The 24,830-nt window shown below is 41.8% G+C and overlaps 2 protein-coding genes across 18 annotated transcripts in view; one reads left to right on the top strand and one right to left on the bottom strand.

Annotated features, from left to right (window-relative positions):
• Nucleotides 1-288: 288 nt before the first annotated feature.
• The window catches only part of USP40 (ubiquitin specific peptidase 40), a 50,873-nt gene continuing 26,331 nt past the window's right edge, over nucleotides 289-24,830 (bottom strand). For 4 of the 16 annotated variants that reach the window (XR_010832545.1, XR_010832549.1, XR_010832550.1 and 1 more), the window contains 10 exons: nucleotides 24,352-24,478; nucleotides 23,357-23,451; nucleotides 22,114-22,232; nucleotides 21,667-21,732; nucleotides 21,203-21,413; nucleotides 20,324-20,419; nucleotides 19,405-19,499; nucleotides 16,756-18,992; nucleotides 15,260-16,176; nucleotides 10,993-14,960 (listed from right to left, as the gene is read on the bottom strand). Coding sequence is in view for 3 of the 16 variants with exons in the window: in XM_066999884.1 (XP_066855985.1) it covers nucleotides 18,884-18,992; nucleotides 19,405-19,499; nucleotides 20,324-20,419; nucleotides 21,203-21,413; nucleotides 21,667-21,732; nucleotides 22,114-22,232; nucleotides 23,357-23,451; nucleotides 24,352-24,478 (918 nt within the window). In the remaining 13 variants the exon portion in view is untranslated. The other 12 variants (XR_010832546.1, XR_010832543.1, XR_010832544.1 and 9 more) reach the window with 12 other exon arrangements.
• On the top strand, nucleotides 5,362-13,177 carry LOC106034546 (anterior gradient protein 3-like). 2 transcript variants are annotated; one of them, XM_066999895.1, is made up of 9 exons: nucleotides 5,362-5,488; nucleotides 7,572-7,717; nucleotides 8,368-8,559; nucleotides 9,540-9,603; nucleotides 10,254-10,306; nucleotides 10,645-10,721; nucleotides 11,215-11,278; nucleotides 11,852-11,935; nucleotides 13,038-13,177. In XM_066999895.1, the coding sequence occupies exons 3-9, from the start codon at nucleotides 8,421-8,423 to the stop codon at nucleotides 13,085-13,087; spliced, it is 531 nt and encodes a 176-aa protein (XP_066855996.1). In that variant the 5' UTR covers nucleotides 5,362-5,488; nucleotides 7,572-7,717; nucleotides 8,368-8,420; the 3' UTR covers nucleotides 13,088-13,177. The 2 variants fall into 2 exon arrangements, with proteins under 2 accessions (XP_066855996.1, XP_013034234.3); XM_013178780.3 differs by lacking the exons at nucleotides 5,362-5,488; nucleotides 7,572-7,717 and having other exon boundaries at nucleotides 8,347-8,559.

Here is a 24,830-nt window from a genome sequence, read left to right as displayed (position 1 = left end):
GAGCGCCTCGCTGCGCAGGCGCGCTGTTGCTAGGCACGGCGCGGCCCTAGCAACCGGCCCCGCCGCCATCTTAGAATGCCGGGATCCCGGGATTGTTTGTGATGGAAAAACCTCCGGGATCTTCTGGTCCCCCCGTCCCCTGCCACCTAAACACGTCCCTAAGCACCACGTCCTGCCTCTCCTTAAACACCCCCAGGGGTCGTGACTCCACCGTCTCCCTAGGCAACCCGTAAAAGTCAGTCAAAGAGATCCCGTAAAAGTCAGTCAAAGAAACTCTCTAAGACCCAGTTTGGACTTTTAGAAAGCAGGCATTCTTTATTTGTGGCACCAGACGCACAAAGGATCGCTCCACCTAGTGTGCATGCCGAATTAGAACTGTAGAATAGCCCAAGTTGGAAGGGACCCACAGGGATCATCGAGTCCAGCTCCTGGCTCCGCATAGAATCATAGAATCATCAGGGTTGGAAAAGACCTCCAAGATCATCTGGTCCAACCATCGCCCTACTACCAATGTCATCCACTAATCCACGTCCCTAAGCACCATGTCCAACCTTTCCTTAAATACTCCCAAGTACGGTGACTCCACCACTTCCCTGGGCAACCCGTTCCATTTGTATACAACCCCTATAGCCTGAACAATTGTTTGGACGTGGTGCTTAGGGACATGGTCTAGTGGATGACATTGGTAGTAGGGCGATGGTTGGACCAGATGATCTTGGAGGTCTTTTCCAACCCTAATGATTCTAATTAAAACATATATATTCATTAGATTTCTGAGCAATAATTAACATATGCATACTATTTCCCATAATTTGTTAAAATATGTAAATGTTCCTGATGCATGCGCATTTGTTTCCACTGATGGTCTTCCAGGGGTCTCTGGTGATCGTCGGTAGTCTTCCTCACTGTGTTCGCTGCTTGAACCCAGTTCTTGTGCATGCTCAGACCATCTCATTTTTTCTTATCTTGTTGTTCCAACTTAGCTGTGCATACTAAATTAAGTCATGTACACATCCAAAGACATGCATACCACGAGTTCCTCACCTATTCTTCCCAGGCACATTCTCCAGGCCTAGGTTATCCAGCCCTTCCTTCCTCTGTCCTGGGATACAATTCTGTATAGTCTTACAGATGAGGCTGATTCTTCAGTGACTACAGTAGCATTAGACATACAAAGTTTCTGGTCTTCTAGAAACTAAGACTAGTTAGTCTTCTAACTAAACATAGTAAATTCCTGATGCAAGCGAGGATGCTGTTGGTCATCTTGGCCCTGTCCTTGGCCATGCTGGGAGCACCCCTGGGAGGGAGTTTCCTGAGGCTGGCCTAACAGCTGGCTTGTGGTGAGGTGCAATGGTCACCAGGCATCAGGGGGAAGGGGTACTGCTTACTTTGGGATGCTGCTTTATTCGGGATGCTGCTTTTTAAACATGGTATCCCACCCAGTGTGCTGGGGAGCAAGGGGAGTGTGGTGGTGTGCAGAGGCACCACCCTGCTGTATTGCAGGTCAAAAATGCCATTGGGTATTCCAAAGCTGCTTATACAATGGGTATGAAAGGCCTGTACAGCTTCCTATCCTGGAAATAACCTGGAAAACTTAGGCATTTGCATCACAGATATGCAGGCCATTCCTGGTGCGTCAGTGCAGCAAGACTAAAGTTTCCAGGAAATGCTGTCCGATGGACGTTTGATGTTCCCTGCAACCCTATGTCTCTGGGAACTGCCCCCCAGGTGAGCCCAGTAACCACAGCACACACACAGTAAAGTCAGGACAAGCTAGTTCTGAACTGCCTGATGGCCATGGGTCTGTCTGACTTCACCATGTCTTGAAAAAAAAAATTGTTGTGTATCTGTCAAACCCTAGTTCCTTCTTCAAATGCTGTTCACAGTCTACCCACTTATAAAACAGAAGACTGGTCTGTTGAGGTACAGCATGATTTTAAACATACGTACCTGTTACTCTAGAATACTCAGAAATGGAAAGGGGATTCAAGATACAGCTCTTTAGACTGCAGAAACCTTTGGCTTTTCTTTAAAAGTGCTGAAGCAATCAGTAATAACGATCTGAAAATAAACAATTGTTATCAGCTTCCTAGCTTACTGAGCTGGTTGAAGCCGAGTTTCTTATTCAAGCACTGCCTACAAAGTGAGGACAAAAGATAGCGAGTACACGTTTATTCAGGAGCAAAGCTCAGAGTTGAGGAGAGATTTCAGCTACTTCAGAACAATCTGATGGTTCCAAATACAAGTGACCTGAGGAAAAAGGGAAAATATTTTGCTTCACAGGACAGCCAAAACTCATCTCTGATTAGGCACTATTACAAAGTAAAAGCACAGTGCAGGAAGCGTTAGGTGTGGTATCTGATTATATGGATAAAATGTAAGATCTCTGTGTGTCCTATCTCAGCCGTGCCAGAACAGACAGACTATCTGGGAAAGACTCCCTGGAATGAACCCTAAAAGTATCTTGTCCCATGCAATTAGTCCGACCTCAGTCCCTTATTTGAATAATTATCAGACAAACAGTGAAGTGTTCAGAAAGTTAACATTTCTTGAGGTGATTTTTTTTTTTAACTGTTCTTGAAATAAAGTAGAACGTAAGGGTGAAGAACTGGGGAGGAGCCAACTTTAAAATTCTCTGATCCCACATCGCATTCCCTGTCAAAGCCAGGACAAGGCAAGTAAATGAAAGGAGAGCACAGGGTTCCCAGCACCATCATTGTCTTCTGCAGATGAAAGACACCACTGCCTTCCCACCAGGCAGTTTACTACATCCTCTGTGCAACCTCCTTTGTTCTTGCCACGTTACATCCCTTAACAAAAAGCAAAAACTTGGCTGTTCCCGAGTGTTCATGCTGCTGCCAATTGTCCAGACCGTGACTGGGAACCTAAGAAAGAAAATACTACTTTTCTGCTTGACCAGTCATGAACATTAATGTGTGAGATTGAAACTTCAGTAGGACTGCACACAGTCTGAGTTGCTGTGTGTTGTGACTGCCTACTTGTTTAACAGCCCAAACCTGCAGCTCACCTGAGTTGCTGCATTTGTGCATTGTGTTTCTCATGTTGGTTGTAAAAGGCATTGTTACCAGCTCTTCCATGCCAGCTCCAAGTCTCAGATAAAAAGCACATACTGAGTTAGAAGAACAAATCAGATTTAGGAACGAGACGCATTACAAAATAGATTCACCTGGTATAAAACAGATTTATCTGGTTTAGGCAGGGAAAGAGGTTGTTCTTATGCAGAGGAAGTCAAGTGGACAGCTTCCATGCTGACAGAGTAATTACACCTGGGCTCCTGAGAGCAGGTAGTTCAGCAGGAAGAAGTTGCGGGGAAACAATTCGTCTCTTCCCTCAGCCTGACACACACATAAATTGATGAGATTCCCAGACAGACTGTGACTACAGGATCTGGTGAGCCTGGGAAGAAGAAAAGGTGTTGACAGCTTCTACATACAAGGGCATCAGAAGAAATCTCAGAGGAAGCAAGAAGACTGGGAAGAAGCTGCTCTGGGGAAGAGGGTTGTTTGTTTTGGAATCATGGTTTATCTGGATTTCTGCCACCAGCTCTCTATGAAGCTTCTGCAATGCCTGAGAATGAATCTTAGGGGTTTTGTTAAATTTGACCTTTGGCATGCTCATTTTGCTGAAGAGGTAGTACCCTGAGGAGGCACAGATCAATTTAACTGAAGAATCAAAAGCTAGCAACCCACAAAGACTCCATGAATCCCTGTGGACCTAAAGGGAGGCATTGGAATTTTAAAAAGTATCCTAAGGCTGTAAAACAGATAGCTTGAGGTTTAGTCTGCAGATGTAGTCCTTTTGAGGACCTTGGACTAGAATTGTTATTAGAAGTTGGGCAAGTTAAGATGTTGTCACATGTGGTGAAACCAGGGACCGAGAATATCTAAGTAAACCTGGCACAAACACACCGATGGCTGGTGAACTGCAGAAGCAGTAGGAGCACTTACACATCTTTGTGCTGCTACGTTAAGAATCTCACGCAGTCCTCCTGTCCGTAGAAAATTCAGCTGGCTGTACAGTGTCAATTAAGAGAAAAATCAGATTATCAAACGACTCAAGAAAAGAAGGGGGGAGAGGGAGGTTAGAAGATCCTACTGCTTTTGCTGCAGAACCCAGAAAAGGCACACCAGACTGATAGTCTGTAATCATTTCTTAAGACATAGGGAGTTAGTGTTCCCCTTTCCTAACAACTAAACTTTTTTTGAAGTTAAACAGATACAGACCCTGTGGTTATCTACTAGGAGCCAAAGCTGCTACAGTACATGAAATGCCCAGTGGCTGTTCCTATAAAACGCTCTTTTTCTGTTGCAAGAACAAAATTTGGGAGTCTGAAATCCTCTTAGCTTTTTTTGGTGACTCTATGACATTTATTAGTGTATTTTTTGTGCTTTACTGGGTCTCCCAGTTTTAAGACTTTTAGAAAGATAACTGAAAGCCAAACAGTTTGCAGTTGTGCAGAATCCTAAAGCAAGTGGGAATTTCTCTAAAGATCTCCATGGTATAAGATTTGGGAAGTTTACAATAAAATCAATTCCTGAAGCAGAAATAAACATTCACCCAGTACCCCTTACCCTAACATCAAGAACTGCAACCAAACCACGTCCACTGAAAGAGCCTGAGAGATGGAAAAAATGGCAGTGCTTGGGAAACAGCCTTCCCGTGAGCATGCCTTTTAAGTCTCTAATTCCCTCTCCTCCTTTAAACAGCTGGGTTTGTTTGCCTTTTAAATTACTACTACCCCTTAGAAGTCAGGTTTTGCCTTTTGAACTACTACTCAATGTGGAATTCGGAATTTTGTCCAGCTATCCCACACATTTCAGATTACTAACAGTCAAAGTTATTCCCAACCCATCAGGTAAACAACAAATGTAAGTGTAAATCACCACGAAGACAGGTTGGTTCTGAAGATCAGCAGGAAACTGGTGAGACACAAACTACTGTTGTGCTGCAGCCCACTACCTGGACATCTTTGCTCCTTGTTGATTTGAAATAATTGTATTTTGATGTTGCACGCTCATAAAATGTTTGGTTGGCAGGTTTTGCAAGATGCCTTGAAAAATATAGATTTAAACTGACACTGACTGAGCTCCCCATTGTTGGCTCTGCATTGCTAGGCCAGCACTTACAGTACAAAAAGTCATTTTATCTCATGGAACTTCAGCCTCGCAGATTGCAAAATCCAGGTTCAGCTATCTATTGATTGAACCCACTCCTCTCCTCTCCTGTGTGCTGGATAGAGGTCCCAGTGGCTCCAACTCACCAGTGCAATGCACAAACAGATGCTAGTGACTGCTCGGCTTCAATCTGGTACCTTAAGGAACTGGACAGACATTTCAAAGTGCTCAGCACCTCCTGCGAAAGCATGGAAGTGATTTCACACCAAGCATATTTCAAAAAAAGAACCGTGGCCAGTGGGATGAAAATCTATGGCAGAGGGACCTGTTTGTACCAGCTACCATGATGACAGGTAATGCATAGTCATAGGCATCTTCTACATCATTTTAGGATTTCAAATACAGGACGAATCTCAGGAAACATTTCTATGGCAGCTGAGTTTCTGGCATCTCTCTTTTGGGAGTTGGCATGGCTTGGGGTAGTTGTTTCATTGCCCAGTCACTGTGCTGTTTCACATCCTGGCTCCTTGCCACAGGATGCATTTGTAGGACTTTCAGCTCCACGGAGGCTCTGCTGCCTTGCCTCTGCCACCCAGCAACCATCCAGCTAGCGAGACGTGTCCCGGTGCTGGCTGATCCTGCCTGCGGGCTTGCTGGGGCCTCTCCATCCTCAAGGGGACACAAAGATGATGTGTCTCAGGAGTTCTGCGTGCAGAGCAGTAAAGTGAGGTGCCTTTGTGAGTTATTTTATCAGATATGAAAACATTTGATTGATAAAACACACCTTAAATTGTTATTATCTCATGTGGAGGTAATAACTAGACAAACAGAGCTGTGTGGTTTCCTAGATAGATACTTCCTGCTGCTTTGAATCTGTTCGTTACAGATTGCATACAACTTTAAGATATTTTTTCTTATCTTTACCTGCTTAAGATACTTAATGGAGGGACTATTCAGAACTCTAGCATAAATTTGTTTTGGCCAGTTATGTTTGGGTTATTGGATAAGATAAAACCACCACGAGCAGCCTGCAAACTGCAACATGTTTACTCCACGGAGTGTTAATCGAAAGCCTTGATTGATTTGGTTAAATCAAGTAGAATTAATTTTGCAATGAATACCCATATGTTGCATATTCAGATTTGTTTTATCAAGAGTTAAGACTTTATCAAAGTTCCTTTTCAATCGATCGGTGTATTATATACATCATGCCCGCAGTTCTGGTGTGGATCTATCCTATCCACCCTGCCGTAACTGAAATTTTTCACAAGAGCTGGGTCTCAGCAGCATCACTTCATTCCCTTGACCCACATGTACCCCTGCTCCCCCCATCCCTTCACCTACTTTTTAATTCTAGCTGTATGCTAGTTTTATTTTCCCAACCTCTTCTACAGCTGTCCATGCTGGCTTTTATTTCTCCTGTAATTCAGGAAGGCTTGTCATTCAGAGCACAGCAGCATACGGACATTTTTATTTGCTAGTTTTGCAAATGAGCTCAGCTTTTGAATGTTACTGAAATGACCATTGAATCTCTTCTGCACAACGCAACTTCCCCATGTAATTTATATCCAGATTTCATGCAGTACCCTCTAGTTCAAGAAACATGTAACGCTTCACATTTCAGCAACTCTCTCTCCTGTAATCCTGCAAGCCACTGGTGGTGAAACACTGGTGAAGTTTCCTCAGTGGCTCATTTATGCCCATTTCCCCCCCCCCCCCAAGAAGTTCCCCCCTCCTTGAAGCACAGCCACCACGATCATGGTCTAGCTCGCTAGCAGCCCAGAGCTGTTTAACTGAGGTCTTCAAAGGAAGACCAAAATCTGACTGTGTACAGACGCAGAGCTGGGATTTCTTTACAGGCTGGTGGTTGGTTCCACAACGGGAATTTTGGTCTTTTTCATGTGAGACCATAAAAGCTTTGCCCAGAATTATCATCCCTCCACTGGAAGTCGGTGCTTCACTTAAGATTTATGATGGGGAAAGACCATCTCCCTCAGGCTGTGCAGCAAGCCCTGGTTATCCCACACGTTCACCTCTCTTATCCTTGCATGGCCCTTTCGTTTTGCTGGTGTTCCCTGTTAACTGTAACATGGCTCAGTTATATCACGTTGTTGCTTTTTACATTGTGATTTCTTATTTTCTTTAATATTTTTCAGAAAGAAATATGCTAAGCCTCTTCTAAGAGTACTATTCTCCGTCCCACTCCTGGTTTGAAGGCACTGAGAGGTGTATGCACCTCCTCTGTATCTTTCCGTTTGCCTCTAGGGGACTTCACGGTACCTGGAGACCCACAGTTCATGCCCAGGGAGCCAGGCGTGTCTAGCACAGGCTCTGTGTGAATGCTTTAATAAATCAATAAACCTCGATTAAAAACATGCGTGTTGCTGGGCTGATTAGGGACAGCTTTTGTAAGAAGGTTGTTCTGCACCTTGGCAGGAGCAGGATATCCTGGAATTCCAGCTGACGTCCATGCCCAGCCATTGTGCAAATACAGAGGTATAAAGCGACCTTACCTTAGCTGGGCTGGGGGGGAGAGACGGCGACAAGGACACTCGCTTCAAGGCATCAACGGGAGCCACCAGGTGAGAGACCAGTTCCATGGAAATGGCTTTTTCGGCTTGTCGTTGAGGAGGACCAGGCATTTCTTCCCCGTCAGCATAGCTACTCTTTGTGGGTAGGCTGCTGCTAGATTTAATTGCTGATTATTAGACCAGTGAACAGCACCCAGGTGAGGACTGCTTGGCCAAGCCAGATAACATACACAGAGATCTCACGTGTTGAAAAGGGTGGCTGGCAGGACAGATGGCACCTGCTGCCCCATGGCTATTTCAGCCAACTTTTCCCAAGTCACCCATCAGGCTCCAGGTGCATTCAGACAGAGCTGACCTTATCTGCCTTGCTCCTCTGCCACCCTACCTCCCACCAAACCTCTCTGGAGCTCTGGCTGATCCATGCTGGGCTGAAAATATAGACCACTTCAGAGTGGATTGAGCAGCTTATCTCTACGCAGGTGTTAGGAAAAATACACACAAATGCTGAAATTCAGCAGCAAGGCAAGCTACAGAGTTAAACAGTTGTTGCTGCTGTAGACAGATGCAGCTGTTTTCTCTTGGTGAGATCAACCAGCTAGACAAACCCTCAGAATCACTTTAAAGGTTCCCTAAGCTTTTGCTCTGACACCTTGAGGTAAAAATATTTCTAACATGGAGATGTTTCATGGGCTTCTTTCCAGTATTTGCCAAGTTCTGCCTGCCTGAGTCAACCCCTTCTCTCTCAGCCAGAAGCATGCACGGCTTTCCATTACTGTGCTCCCTCCTCCTCTGCAATGGCCTAATGGTAGCTGCACAGGAAAAGGTTCAGAAGCCCCCCAAAGAAGAGGAGGAAAGCCCCGCTCAGATACGGATCCCACAGACTCTCTCTCGAGGTGAGTGACCGGGATGCATGAGGCAGCCCTGAAGCACTCATATTTCCCTGTCACAGCGCCTAGCGTGTACCTCCAGCCACACATCCCAGTAGGATATGCTCTGAGCGCAGCAGCTGGGAGTCCCTCTCTATCCCCAAGCAGAAGCCCAAACCTATCTTCCACAGGTGACATGGGTGCCATGGCCAAGAGACCTGTTCCGTTCAACAAGTGAGAAGTCTTCATGCCCTGTACTTGGAAACAGGCAAATTCTTTGCTCCAAACCTGGGCTGAGGATGGAGCCAGGAGCCAGACTGTTAGGCTGGCCGCTGATCAGCTTTTCAGAAGCTAAGCCCAACAGACAGCCCCACCAGCAGCTCCTAACCCTACCAAAGCATGCTAAATTGGCAGGAGGCTGTAGTCTCAGAGCCAAGCAGCAGCCAGCTCAATCTTACTGCTGTCCTTTTTCCTGCCAGCATCATAGCTCATACACAGGCAGCAGGTACATCCCGTTCCCATGGGTTATGCAGCTCATGAGCAGGGCACTGATTGGAAGGGGTTCCAGGCTCACGTCCAAGCTTTGCTCCATCAGGTGAGCACATCCAGGCACATCATGCCAAAAGCATGCTTGCATCCCTACCCACCCTAATGCCAGCCCATCAATCCCTTACTGCAGAATGCAAACAGGGAGCCTGGTTTGTTTTTTTGGGAGGGTGTTCAGGGAGGAACTCAGGGCTCCAGCTTTTGACGGGCTGGAAATACCTGCCTGTAATCCTAATCCATCATCTGAAACCCAGGAAAGATGGGGTTTCACCCCCCTCTCCATATCATCTGTTTCTTCGCACATGTCCACTTGGGACTCTCCTGGTACCCACAAGAACTCGGAGGGTCTGGCTACCCTGAGGGAAGTGCTGTAGTTTGTGGCACCTGCATGCATGTGTGACTTTCAGCAGAATATCCTCATCCAAACTGAGCAGTAAATTAACTAAAGGTTCTTTCAACAGGCTGGGGAGATGACATTGAGTGGGTGCAGACATATGAAGAAGGTCTAGCACGATCAAAACACAGGTAATCCTCCATTCTTCCTATGCCTCTTCATATGTTCAACAAAACAGAACAAAGGTATGCTCTAACGTGATGCTCAGACTGTGCACTGTGTAAGCAGCATTCACCTGTATGGTAGAGGTTGAACAACATTTTGGTGGGAGCTCACCTTCTGGGAGATCATCTTCTAGGACTGAGTCTCACATCCTTCTCCAAATCTTTTCTAGCCTGCTGCCCTGCTTGATATTAGCCACACTTGTAAGAGCTTACAAGCCGTGAAAAACACCTGGTCAAGCTACAGGAATTTATTTCCTACTCTGTGGGCTTCCAGAGCCCTAACAGTAGGAGAGAGGTGTGGGCTGTGGCCTCCTGCACAGCCAGCATGTCTTACCTTCACCTTCAGTGTATGTGAGCAGTCAGCTGGGTACAGCCCCTCTTTGAGATGGGAGTTCTTGGTGTCAGTCCAAACACCCTTGTGGTGCCTCCAGCGTTACCTTCTTGGGAATCTGTTCCCTCTGAACATCACTGTGTCTGCACCTCCCTGCTAGCCAGGGTCTACTGCTCCTGCAATGTGAGCATGCTCCTAGAGCAGCTCAGTGGTTTAACTCCTTGCAAGTGCTGTTTGTAAGAGCCCTGAATTGCCCCCCCACTCCTTTCTTGCAATGTCGTTTCAGCAAGAAGCCACTGATGGTTATTCACCACTTGGAAGAGTGTCCTTACAGCCAAGGTGAGCAAAGCAAACCTTTCCAGACAACACTGGGGATCAAAATCTCTCAAGCCATGCACATTCATGATGTGTTGTCACTGAGAAGGAAATGTCTTCATACACCAGCATTTCAGTGTCCCAAGGACTAAATGTCTTCTGCATTTTACTTTACTAGAACCAAGTCCTCCAGACTTTGTGATATGCACATGTCAGAAAAGTATTGCTTTACTGGTAGGTTTATGATCAACGTAAGATACTACAAAACCACAAAAAGCAGCGATCCCTGTTTTTTGCTGTTCCTTTTTTCTTCCCCCACCCAAATAAAGCTTTTTTTTAATTATTTTTTTTTTTTTTTTTAGCTTTGAGGAAGGCATTTGCTTCCAGCCCAGAGATCCAGCAGATGGCCCAGGAGGACTTCATCATGCTTAATCTGGTGGTAAGTTTGTAATTTAAAATATTAATGTAAATGTTTACTGGGGACTGGAATAATCCATATTAATAGCAGAAATGGATTCACTTTGCACAGCTTTGAAGCTGTATTTGAAACTCTCTGGTTTTCTGCTTCTCTGGGAATGTACAACAAGGTTTGCAGAACACCAGCACAGATCCTGCTTGGAGAGAAGGGCAGGGAGACTTTCATACACACACTTATTGGTATGGAAATACCATTCTGTATACTGCAAACACAAGTAATACTCTGATAAAAGTTTTGTTTTTTTTTTTTATAAAGTCATAAGGCTTTCTTAGTTGCCTGCCTGGGGTTTCTGTCCTCCCCAAGCATCTAACATGGGACAAATTGGACACAACAGGTAACTCCCTACTTGATCATATCAGAATTGAGACGAGCTTAGCTGGTTCAGTCCATTCCTAGCACTTGGAGGAGCGTTTTGACAGTTACCCTTCACTAAAAGAGGCTATCTATCTGACAGCATTCCAGCAGCGATGACAACATGGCACCTGATGGCCATTACGTCCCTAGGATCCTCTTTGTGGGTGAGTCTCTGGGCCCAGGGGAATAATCACAATAAAACAACCAACTGGCAGCATTTTTTCCTGTATGGTCCCCACTAAATTCAGGTTGCTCCAAGTAATAGCTTACGTTCTTTTCAGCACTAAAGCTGTGAGAATAGCCCAGACTTTCAAAAGGAACATCTTATGTTGAGAAACCCAAATCGGGCCTTATCTCAGATTACTTGTTTAGCCATCAGAACTAAAGTGTGACATCTAAAGAACATTACTACCTTTTTTAAAAAAAACAGGACCATGACAGGCTCATTCCACTGGTGGAAACAAACAGCATGCCACTCGTATTAACAACTAGCATACATCCTCTAAGAGTTTGGTCCTGTCTGTGACACCGTGCCACACCTGAACACGGCCTCTTACTACGAGCCTGTCCTCAGATGAATGACAGAGGCTCTGTCCAAGCCTGGTGCTTCAAGATTACCTTTCTGCCAATCAACACCGTTTTAGAAGGCCTCAGATTTTTCTCTTCCCTTATTATTTGCCATTGGCTCACTTCATAAACTGTGCATTACTAATGTCCTGCATTTTTCCCCCCTCAAGACCCTTCTATGACAGTTCGAGCTGATCTAACTGGCAAATACGGGAACAGGATGTACGCTTACGAACCAGAAGATATTTCGACCTGTGAGTGAAATAAGCTGATTCCCTTTTTAACCATCTAAAGCTTACACAAAACAAATGCAGTTAAAGGAAGGCTATATAAGAGAATCTTGAGAAATACTGGGTCAATCTCTGTAGTAAAATCCATTCTCAGCACTTCAGAAACCTAATGTAAATTTAGTCCAAGCATCTTCTGGGAAGACAATGTCGAATATTTCTGAAGAACAGGGCACTAAACTATGGGGAGTTGTCCTTGGTGTCTGAACCTCCGAGGCCTGTTAGGGAACTGGTGGAGTTTTCAAACACTGTAGTTTTGCCCCCGAAACCCACCTGCTTTGGTTAAAGGCATTTGCAGACTTCAGTGCACTGCTGTTCTGCTTCATAATCTGAACCACTGAAGTTGTTTCAATCCGGTCCTAGGGGTAAACAAGGTTTAAAAATACATATTCCACTGAGGACTGAAGTTAATGTTGGGTTGGTGTCTCTACACTCCCCTCTCCTGGCTGTCCACTTCATTAACACTTAGAAAACTGCATTTTTCTGAGGTCTCAACCCCTAGAAAATAGTAAATTGGGGTAAACTAGATTCAAAAACTATGGGTAACAAAACAAACCCATTTCCACGGACAAGCAGGATAACAATGAGGCTGTGATTTGGGTTCACAGTCCTCTATTTTTTTCTCACTTCAGCAGTACACAGATTTTTGTCTGGCATTCAGACAAAGCTTTGAAGCTCAAAGGACACCTGCAGAGAAACACAGAAAACAACATCTGTGCAACCTGTGAACTGCACTAGATGAACCCCATCAGTATTTCAATGGCACTTTGTCACTGGACTACTAAAACAGTATAAAATTTCTGCTACCAACAAGAGCTACCAAAAATAGTCGAAGAAAAAAACTCTCTCAAGCCAGTTATTTAACATTTTCTAGTAGCTAATTCCAGTCAAAACTTTGTTGCTGAGACAAAATAACTAGTCAAAACTACCCGTTAAAATTTAAAGAAAGTAATATTAAGACTTTTTAGAAGTCTAGCTATCCTGAATAGCTTTAATTTCTGATTTTTAAGCTCTACAGATGTAGGAACCTCTCCTGTCATCTTTAGTAACTTCAGTGCTCTCTCCACAGTGATTGAAAACATGAGACAAGCAAAGTTGCTTCTGCACACAGAGCTCTGAGCAAGGGGCACCACTGACCTGCACACACACAGACTGGAGACAGCAGCCCCGGGAGCACTGAGGAACACCGCAAAGCAGACATGAGCCGTCCTCGTGCCTTCCCTTGGAGATGTTTTACAGAGAAGCCACATTCACAAGAACTCCGTGCATCCCACATCCAATAGATGCACGGAATGAATCATTACCCATTTATTCTTAAGAAATGGTTTACCTCAATGGCTTTAAGTTTATTTTTAATAGAAAATAATTTTGTCTACAAACACTTTACCCCAATTATAAGTTTGAAAAGGATGCTTACTGACATTATAAATGCATTTTCTAGGTTTTCCCTGTGAGTGACTAGCTTACTTGTACTGGTAGAAATTGTGCTCTGGAAAAACGACTGCTCTTTTCTAAGCCACAAGTCTTTTAGTTTGGGGTTATTTCCTCATTTCCACAAAGGAACAGAAGCAGTTACTGAAAAAACAATTGATTTGAAAGCAGACAAAACTTCCAATGACATCCATGAAGAAACCAGGACTGGTCATCTGGTTCACTTTGTGCCATTTGATCATGAACTATATCAGAACATAAACTAGATATGGCTATCATATCCCGATTTTATCTTTTCGACATCTACATTTTTTTGTTTTGCTTTTCTCATACAGAAACCTATATTATACACACACCTTCACTGATTTTAAGTGTGCATAGTAAGAAACATAAGCATAAAACTACATTAAGAGACACAGATTTTATATTTTTATCACTTTGTGAATTGCCATGCTCATTACTGTATATTTCAGAAAACGGTTTTATTATTATGTTAAAGCTTTCGCTGTATAATTTAAACAAAAAATAAAGAATCAGACTATTTGCTTTCCAAATTTCCTTTCCTTTTTCACACTACATGTATAGCCAATAAAAAAGTGACACTGTAGGACTGAATGAATCCCTGTTATTAGAATTACATCATTAACAAAATTCACTGGGCAAACTAGGTCTAAGAAATAATAACCAAGAATTCGTAAGTCACAAGTAAATTCTGAATGGGGAATCTTTAGTGGTCCTATACACCATCCTCAGTCAGGATTCACTCCATGCATACCTTATAGCTAACAGCTGTAATGTTTCCGCAGAAACATTACAAAGTTTATTAGCATTACACATTTGTTAAAAAACCTAAACAGGCATCAATTTAGCAAACCATGGTGACTGTACCTAGTTAAAATGCAAAAAAAAATCACATCCTGTCCCTGCCATGAGCATCCAATGGGAACAAAATAAACCATGCTATTAAAAATCCTTCCCTTTAAGAGCCAAAGGAAAGGTGGGCAGGAGAAGAGTTAGGCCTGTGTTTTTAACGCCCAAAGGAGTTTAATTCACAGAAGTCACCCAGGAGCTGTTTTACACCCAAAACGTGGATCTGGCCAGCAATGGTTAACCAGCAGTAAGAGCAGACAGGTAGAGCAGCGCAGTTACTGAGTGTTCATCGTCTGCCACGTACAACACGGATCACATGCACTCAGCAGCGATCAGTGCTTTCCTGTGACCACTAGGAAAAATGTGACCACAGAGGAGTTTGAAGGCAGGACCTGTCTTGGTGGTGGTCACTGGGGAAGATCCTAGTGGATCTGCATGAATGATGCTGCCAGCATGGAAAGGGAGAAAGCTCCTCAGAGCCCTCTGAGCAATAAATGCCCAGGGCTTGGGGCTATAGCAGAATAAATGCACACAGGAAACTAAAATTGGTTAATTGGTGGAACAAAAAATAGTTACTGAACTCCAGCAGAACTTACCACTCATGAAGCAAGTGTGATAGCCAACGGCCAGTGTTTATTGGTGGTGGTGGGCTTTTTTTTTTTTTGGTTGGTTGGTTTTGAAGTGTTTCTCCCTGGCAAATAGAAAGGCCATTTTAGCAGAAGCAGGTGTTTAAGCCCCACTGATCACCATATGAATACAAACACTGGAATAAAAACTCGTTTGAGGTCCAGTTAAAGTCTATAGGAAAGCTTTGTAATGCGAGGATTTGGAGATTTGTTAAGCAAGAAGCTGCATCTCTCTTAGCAAGAGACCTCCAATCCAGCGAAAAGACTGATGCCCTTAGAAGCCACAAACAGGCTTCGATGAAACAGGAGCAGTGGTACTTGAAAACTGAATTCAGCAAAACAAAGCTGATGCAGCTTCACTTACCTGGCTGTAACACAGATCTTCCCAGGGATCTTTGTGATTACTGTGTCTTCTGCATGTCTGCACACAGTGCTGTGCTACCAATTCACTCCTGACCAAGCATCAGTCAGTCAAAAAATAATAATTTAGTTGTTAGCTTTCTAGATACTGGCTCCAGGGCTGGGAGCTCCCTCGTTTTGGTTTCTTCTAAGCTTGCTTGCAAACTCAGCTTGATACTATTACTCATCTTGTAGAGGGGCCTTGGATATGGCAAGGGCTGAAGATGGAATTTGCCTGTAATTAAAAAGAAGTGCTGGTAAAATCCCCAAACTTCAACTAACCACACTAGAGGGCACTCCCAGCACCCCTTGCTGGGATTTTTTTTTTTTTTTTTTTAAGTTTGTTTGCTTTGCTGGGCAAACAGCAAAACCAGCCAGCAAGTCCCAGAATTGAGCAGCTTCCTCCAACTACAGCCTCCCTTGGCTGCCTCACTCACCTGTCCCAGCTACACACCCCCGTGCTACCCTTCGTCTTCCTTGTACCTGTAATTACCTGTAATACCCTTCACAATGCCATGGCTCAGTTCAGCGGCTTCTGAGGGAGAATTAAAGAGAGAATGAGATGGCTTTTTAAACTGTCCACTTCCTCCTGTTCTGTAATCACTTCAGCACACTGGAGTGAATTCTGAGAAAAAGGGAAAAAAAGAAAAGCGTTCCCATAATAAGATCCCTCAAGTTGAGCACATTCTTTTACAAGGACTTTACCAGGATCAGCTACCCAAGACAACTATTCTTCAGCAATATCTTTCTTACTCTGTGCAGATCCACTGTCCTCTGGATGATTTATGCTACTTCTCTTTAAAATTAGATCAGATTAATACATCTGTGCGCACACACACGTTGTTCCAACTCCCAGTTAGTGTAAGCTCTGAAACATACTTTCTGAAAAAGGAGGAAACATAAGTTAAAACCACCAACTTGCACCAAAATCCTAATCCCGCAGCTGAACACAGGGCTTTTCACACTGCAACCCCAGCTGGGTTGGGGAAACTTCTTGCACAGCGATCAGAATGCAGGCTTCCAAAGATATTTGAAAATTTAAGCTTAAAAGTGTTAGAAAATAATTCATGCCATTCCCAAACATATCAGTGAAACATATACAGACAAATCAAATAGATATCTATAAATCACTCTTTATTTTGTGAAGAACACTTGAAAAATAAAGACAAAAGCTTTTCCAGGCTTTGGAATATAACCATCACAAACTGTGGAATCACAAAGGCTCCATTTTAAAAAGGTATTCCCTCTCCCCACCCTGCTTTTAATGAACTCTCATTGTGGAACGATCCACAATAGCTTTAACAAAAAAAGCATTTTAAGCCAACATTAGAAATAATTCAATACTGGTTCAGTGCAGAAGCTGCTACATTACACTTCAAAGGCACATACTAGAATCCCCCCCCCCCCCCCCCCCCCCCCCCCCCGTTAGTCCTTGTAATTCATATTTAAATTTCTCCAAACCTCATGTTTTCAGGAAGAGACTAGAGTTATTAAGAAGTAGTTGGGAAGGTTAAGCCCAATACAGCTGTCCAGCATGGAACTGTAAGAAATAAAGTGACAGCACAGTAAGTGCAATGCAATGGAACGACTTGCAAATAAAAAAAGCTTTCTCCTTTACCTTACTAATCAGCATGTGCCATAGTTTTGGTAAACCTTGGCTCACAAGATGACTTGCTGACAGGGAAGAAGGTTTCACAAAATAAGTTGGATACAGGAAGCTGAGTTGGAGAGAAAGAAATTGGTTGCTCTCAACTAAGTCAAAAAAAATAATCTATACAACTAGGATTCCAAGAGTTCAAGATTCAAGTAAAGCCTACCTATGACCAAAAGAGTTAGGAAATTAAAATACCCCCTTGATTGAGACATCATAAGAAAGCACAGAAACTGCTGAATTTTTAAACCTACCAAAAGAATTAAAGACTAATCACATGCTTCAAGATGAGGTACTTTTGACTTTTCTTCCCTTTTGTTCATAGTGTCAGTTTGCCTTGAAATTGTCAAAAATACCAGAATATTACTGATCTACAAAAGGTAAGTCAGTGAATTTTCTCACATTAGTCAAAATTTTAGTAGTCTGCTGTACTTGCATCTTCTACAAAATCTTCTCCATACGTGAAACAGATTAAATACAGTAGCGTCCAAAAACTACTTGTATTTTGTTCACTCAGGATACTTCAGGCTATGTTGAACAGTTGTTTTTAAAAGTTGCTTTGCTCATTTCAAAACATTTCCAAACATTTGTGCAGTTCAACAAGGCTGTGTAGTGTGTTTAATAGCAGACTCCATTTGATACAATAATCAATTTGCACAGGTTCCCAGCAGCAAACGGCAAACACGTTACATGCCATCAGCATTTTACTGCTGCATGGAAATGCTTGTGTTATCTTCCACTATTCCATGTTCACCTTATCATTCATAGTATGCTTAGAATTTGATTATAAACAGTTAATTCTATTAAGAGTACAACTAGTAGTGACAATTTAAGCCAAAGAAAATTTTGAACCTGATGGGAAATTAGGTAATGAATAGGCATGTGCAGTGGGGGAACACAGCTTAAATATTATAAGCATTAGAAAAGTTTATGCGAAGATGCTAAAACATCAACTTTTAGTAAACCCTGATTCCCAGCTTCAGGGGTAAGAAAACATGGTCTCTCATTAGGTAATTACAGGCACTCTCAATCTTGAGATCCAATCTTACAAGCATTTGGTAAACATTCCACTTAACATTTAAGAACCTTTGATACTGAGTTCAGCTGTTAGTGGGCTGCCTACATGCCCTTCTGTTGTGGAGGCTGTAAATCAACCGTCTGACTCCAAGAGAAACATTTTCTTTTTCCTCAAGTGTAATAAATATTAGCCTTTTTCCTGAGTACGCTCAGGTAATACAAGACCAAACAACAGGTCTGCCCAATTTTTCCATCTTTTCGTTTAACGAAGCTTGTGAGCAATAAAAAACACCAGCAACTTTAAAATGTAGGGCTACTGCACTACTGTTTTGTATCAGAAAGGGCCTTCAGGTTTAAGAGCTTGACAAATTCTGAACTTAATCCCTTCTTAGTCAGTTTACTACCCTTTGTCCAGAGACTTCCACATTTCCTTCATTCCTGAAATCGGACTCGAGTTACTACAGATTTAGGTTTATATATAAACAGACAGAAGTAAGCTCTGGTATTGCTAGTAACTTCAGTGATCAGAGATGGAAAAATAACTTCTAGAAAGATATGTTTATGACTGCATTAAAAAAAGGAAGCAAACTTCGTAGTGATGGTGCAAGACATCAGCATCTGACAAAAAAGAGCATTTAGGGTGATTATAAAAAGTCAAAGGGTAATACAATATATTATTCATTTTTCTCATGAATAAAGTGCATTTACCTAGCCTGAGAATAAGTACCACATTGACAAAGGGATGCAAAAGCACTTCCAAGAGAGATTAGAAGAAAATCAGTTATCCTGAATCCTATATCCAGTTTGTCTCGGTGATTCTTGAAGACGCTTTGAGAACAAGCATCCCTCTTGCTGGTCCAGTTGAGGTACTCCAATTCAGTACATCGGTAGTAGGTTCTCATCAGCAAAGCATCTCCTGTGCTATCTGAAAACTCCCACGTTGATAGAAAGAGCCACTTCTGGTTTACGTTGCTTAATATTCAGTTTTTCCTCAGACAAAACATGGTCCTGTAAGCGTTCAGCTTGCCGACTGTTAAAAAAAATTAAGATGCCTGAAATTAGTATGAGCCCTAGCACCTAAAGCAGAATGAGACAGCAGGACTGGAAACCCGATTTCCACTAAATTGTTAAGAATGATACTGCCAGTTCCCACTTATGACCTCTGCATGGCCAGTGCAGCAAAGGAGTTCATTTTTCATCTCCAGAGGCAGAGTCAAACTGTCCAGTGTATTGCAAGAAAAAAAAACCTAAGGTAGGAACGTGGCATTTAAAGCCAGAAGTTTGAATTATCTGAGTGCTTCTTTTGGCACTACTAAAATTGTACACTGCAACAGCTAGCACTGTCCCAACAAATTATCCATGTAATAAGCTACTCTGAAAGACTAGACTGTAAAGAACAGCTTTCACATTTCTGAACAAAAATAGAAGTAAATATTCAATACCTTTTCTTTTTTTCTAATGCAAGCTGCCTTTGTTTCTCCTTTCCAAGATCATCTCTCACTGTGCTGAAGTCCTTACTGTCATCAAGGAGAAGATTCTGTTGTCAAAAGAGATTGAGTATATTAGCACATAAATTCCATCTACCAAAACTATTCCCTACATATCGATCAGTTTAAACAATACATTTAAGGCATTTCGTCTAATTCTACAGCAATTGATTTCAAGTTAAATGCAGATGATTAAAAAAGGCAAAAAAAAATCTTCAGCTCCTCTGAATTGGCCTTAATCAGAAAATTTTCTCAATACTCTGATACATCAGAATAGGACACCAGAGCTCTAGCACACTGTCTGACAATTCAGCAAGTATGTTCTTTCAGAGGTCTCCTACGTAAGTTTTATTACACAGAAGTATATTGAACTCTGAATTGGTAACTTATTTATTTTAAGTACTTAAATGGATCTGTAGTAATTCGTTGGGAAATGTAATGGATTTAAATTTAGGATATGTTTTTAATGGGCATTGTTCTCAGATTTTATTCTGAGTTCAAAAAAACAAAATGAGGGCAAGAAAAACTCAGTTTCTTCTGGATAGTGTTCAAGCATAGAGCAGAAACTGACTTACACTTGCTAAGAGAGCACTGCACAAGAACCTTTAAGGTGTGCCCTCTAGTGCCAGTAGCAGGACATAAGGGGGGGAAAGCATGAAACTTCCATGACTGGTTAAGAACAGGAAGAAAAAACCCAACATATCAGTACCAACAAGATTCCCCCCTCCACACTATGTACTGTCTAAATTCTTATGTTAGAACTTACATACCGATGTAGCAGGATACAGGAAAACCAGAAAGAATTTGATTTACTGCAGAGGGGACAGTGTCTGAACCTAATCCTTGGGCAACAATTAAAGCCACGTTAATTTACCTTCACCCCAATGATATCTCCATCTTTCAGGTGATAAGGCGCTGACTGTAAACTCTCCTGTTTTTTCTTCCGTTTTCTCTTTGAAATTTGCTGAGTCTGTATAAAAATCAAAGTAGAACATTCATACACAGCTGATTTCAGAAATTTGCTTAAATTGACATTTTCTGGCAGTCCCTAAAGGTGTAGGGTCCCCACTAGCTACTCTTACACAATCAGAGTCTTATTGTCATGAAAATTAGAGTCATTTTGTTTTTCTGTTGCTTCCTCATGAAAAAAATACTTATTTCTTTCTTCTTCCACACAATCTCTTGCAGCTCACCTGTATAAAGTAAATGACAATTCGTGATCAGGGACAACTCTCAGCCAAAGGTCCTCTTGTATAGTGAAGAGAAGAAATACTCTGATTCTGCTACTTCTACAGAAGTCTGTCATTTCCGTTAACTAATTGCGACAGCAATAGATTGAAAAAAATCAAAATATAGATTTGCATAACACCCATACTTATGAACTGCAACTAAGTAATGTTTCTCAACCTATACAAGCAAATTCAGTAGTACATGAAACACCTTGAATAAACTACAGATTTATCCTGTGCCAACCACACTCTCTTAACCACATAAAAGTCTTTTGGGGGAACTTGGCAGAATTGCAAGTTCTGATGACTTGTAGTGTAATCAAAAATCCTAATGTCTTAGCTATAATTTAATGAAGACCTAACAGACCCTTGAAGAAATAAACCACTTCCACCAAATTTACCTCACATTCATGTTGCAGGAAGATAAAGATGTGCATTCAAATACGCATGCTGAAGAACTGCAGCACAAACCAACACGTACATTTCTCAAAACAACTGTTGGGTTCTGTCATTCCAGATCTTACCCAGCTAGATATTGGCAGCCACTCAAATTTTTCAGGGAAGTATTTGGCTATTTCAATTTTATCTACAGGGAGACAGTAGTGAGAAGCCACTCTTTGCCTCAGTGACCAGGTAGTGCATTCTTTGGAGATATCCCACACCAAATCCATGGAGTCATAGTAGTCCCTCTCCCCTGGTATGCCCATCTGTACTCGAAGCAGCAATTCATGTGGGCTGTCACAAGAAAGAAAATAAACCACTCCTGTGAATCATGCTTTTAGAATCCAGAATAACTAGTTTTCACTGCCTCCCACCCTCCTTTATTTTTAGGCAACAGCTCTACCAGAGGAAAATAAAAAATAAGCCCCAAAGCATTCAAGCATAGTGACAGCTGTAATCTTGACTGAAAGTATTTAAGTAAAAAGCTGCTAGATTAAGTCGCTTCTCAAACACACGGCAGTAAGAAATAAGTATTTTCAAGACTTACCCCAAGTTTTCTTCTTTTTGCAAAGGTTCTATGCAGATTGCCACTCTGGCACCCAGCTTATATTCACTGAAAACAAAACAAAGATTATACACATTTTTCAGTCATGTATTCTAAATTCACAAGTAGAAAAAAATCACGCTTCTAGTCAAGTAGGATCCATGCTGATCTGAACCAAAACAAGAGGCTACTGGAACACAAAAAAAACTCAGAAAACTGCCAAAACTGCATTTAAAAATACAAAATAAAGCTTAGCATAACAAGTGTGATATGATCTACTTATGTTCACACTTGGCCATTCCATACCACTTGAGTTGAAAATTATGTTGAGCAAAAACTTGAAATAACCAGAAATGGGATTTGGCTGAGCCGATTTCTCTCTCCACCAATCCATCTCACAATTCAGTCAGTCTGTTGCAATACTACTTGAGTGTTCAATAAGAAACCTACTTGAGTTGCTGCTTGTTGTGTCGTAAAAGCTTGCCTGGGCGCTTACTTTCCACTGTCCAGGCTCTGAGAAACGTGGGCAGTGGGACAACGTGCTCCTGACGGCATGGTAAAGTCATAGCCTGAAAAAACAAACATTTCTTCAATAACTTCAGCAGCCATTCTGCTTGGAAAGAAAATGATTGATTCTCAATGCTATACTGAAGCAATTAGACACAGGGCAAAGTATTTAGATTTATTCCAGCTTGTGACTCACAGGTAGCGAGCAGGATCAACTTATTTGCTTTACGACCTCAAAGCGAGTTGACCTTCACTCCCTCCCAACACTTCTCAATTTATCCTAAGTTTCTAAAGTATTTTTTTTTTTTTTTATTTTTTCCCAACCAAAATTTCTATAACTGGGAGGGAATGAGGCTGACAAAATCATTGCCATGATCAAATGCCGTAAAAAGCTTCTTTAAACCCTTATGGAGGACACAATGCTGTTTCCATGCTAGGACAAATCTTGTTCATAAGATGCAAATGGGCAGTTTTGCATAGCAGCAGTTTGGATGAGACTGTGAAACTGAAGTCATACCCAAAATGGCAAATACTGGTATGGATCAGAAACTAGAGAAATATCCTTTCCCATGCTGTTAAGCAGAACGACCAACTGGCTAAATAATAGAAGAGTCTTATGATAGTTTTTTTTTTTCCCCTTTAGAAGTGTATTAAACTTTTATTTTTCTGGTTAAAAAAAGCATTAAAAGGCATCTTAGTTTCTGGCTAAAGAAACTAAGCTATACTTCCGTGAATGACAAACGTGACCTTCTGTGCATCTAAAGCGATTTTTTAATCCATTAGATTCAACATACAAAAAAACACGCAGAAAACTAAAACAAGAACAATGGGGAAATGAAAAGTGGCTTTTGGGGAGTGCTTGTATATGTGTTCTTGTCATGAATAATTTGTACATTGTGAAATAAAAATAGGGCTGCAAGCCAAAGTTCCAGATGAAGTGCAAGAAAGGCTTTTGCAGCCCAGGACGCATGAGAGGTAGAATGGCAACTGCAGGGAACATACTAAGGAATTATCTGAGCTACATGCTCAAACTGCCTCTTGGTACTTACCACTGAACATGGCATATAAGCAAATGCCATATCAGAACATACTAGAGACAAGGGAAAAGGAAATAAAAAATATGTATTAATATAGCTCAATTAATCACAGTGTTGCTGTACATTTCCAACACAGGAGAGCATCTAACCTGCATCTTCAGATCTTCCAAAGTGGCTTCGCCTGCTATTTCTATACTGCCAGCGTAACACAGATCCATGTCTGTTTGGATGCATTCTGGTGAGTCTTTAGATGGAAGCAGGAAGGGAAGAGGGAGGAAGACAAATAACAGTAAAGTGAGTATGACATTGTCCATTGTCCTAAGAGATGGGTCACTTGTAGGTGAGATTTCACTTAAAGATCTGACCTAAGTTTTTTTTATGGTAGTTTAAGAAACCTACTCAAGTCTGCAAATAGTATTAATTAGTGGTTATGACTCTGAAATGCAGAGTGTCTTGCAAGGAAAATTAAAACTGTTCTTATCTACGCTACTGGACTCGACACAGAAGAAAGTCAGACTGACAAAGCTTAAGAGAAAAGGAGGAAAAATTGAAAAAAAATCTAAACTTCCACAACACAGCTCAGTAGCAAAGGAAGAATTTTACTCTTACTATATGGAAAATCGGTTAGTTTTCCTTTTCCAATTTGTTGTTTTCCCCAGTTGCTTTTCTCCTTCCTTTTCAATCCTCTATGTAAATGTAAAATTTAGTCATTCTCCAGCTTCTCCAAAATCAATTTAGCTTGATGTGAGATAAATGTGATATCAAGAATCTGACATTTGAAGCCAATCAAATGCATGCTCTTTGAGTTGATGCCTTATAATACTGCCACTGCCTTAAGTATGGAGAAGCAATTTTATTTGCTGGCAAGTAAACAGCCCAGGCTTCAAACTCTAGTGAAAATCTTTGTCTTTGACCAAATATAGCCAAGAAACATGAACAGTCCCATGCAGCATTCTTGGTCTAATAAAAAATTGCATCTGTCTATTATGTGGCTCCTTTCACCATCAGCTTACTGAAACTTGTACAGTTACTTACAGGTTTCAGGAGGATTTTAAAGGTTCGGATTAAAATTTAGATTTTTGACCAAAAGGCCTCATTGTTATCACAGGCAATATGATTCCTTTCAAAAACTGATCAAGCTCACCTCCTGCAGGAGACACCTGCAAATCGTCCATCCTGCAGGTTAACCCATTCACTTGGTCTTGTCCATTTTCTTTATGTTTCATATGGCTTGAAGGCTTGAACCACCAGATGGGAATTTTCAGAAAGCCCTGAAAAATGAACAGAAAATACCAGTCAGCCCACGTGTTCCAATGCAAATTAAAAATTTTACCTTCCTCTGGTGAAGAAGGAAAAAAACTTGTTCAAGTCTGAGTTTTTGTACAGATATCGGCATTCTTTTTACAGGGACTACTCAGTGAAAAAAAAAGACAGCCTCGTATCACATGCTATCACCATCCTGCTCTGCCATATGGCATCTAACATTACATTTTCAAGTGACTGACATTTGTCTGGAGATCCAGACATAAATATGACCTTACCAGAGGAAGCTGTATTCACTTAGCAACGTTGTTTTGCCAGTTCAGAAATGCTCCTGATTTTCTTACCTGCTCCTTTCTTAGT

Source organism: Anser cygnoides, chromosome 6 (assembly GCF_040182565.1).
Source record: "Anser cygnoides isolate HZ-2024a breed goose chromosome 6, Taihu_goose_T2T_genome, whole genome shotgun sequence".
Taxonomy (NCBI): domain Eukaryota; kingdom Metazoa; phylum Chordata; class Aves; order Anseriformes; family Anatidae; genus Anser; species Anser cygnoides.
Note: the sequence above shows the minus strand (reverse complement) of the source record. Positions and strands in the feature narration are given on the sequence as shown.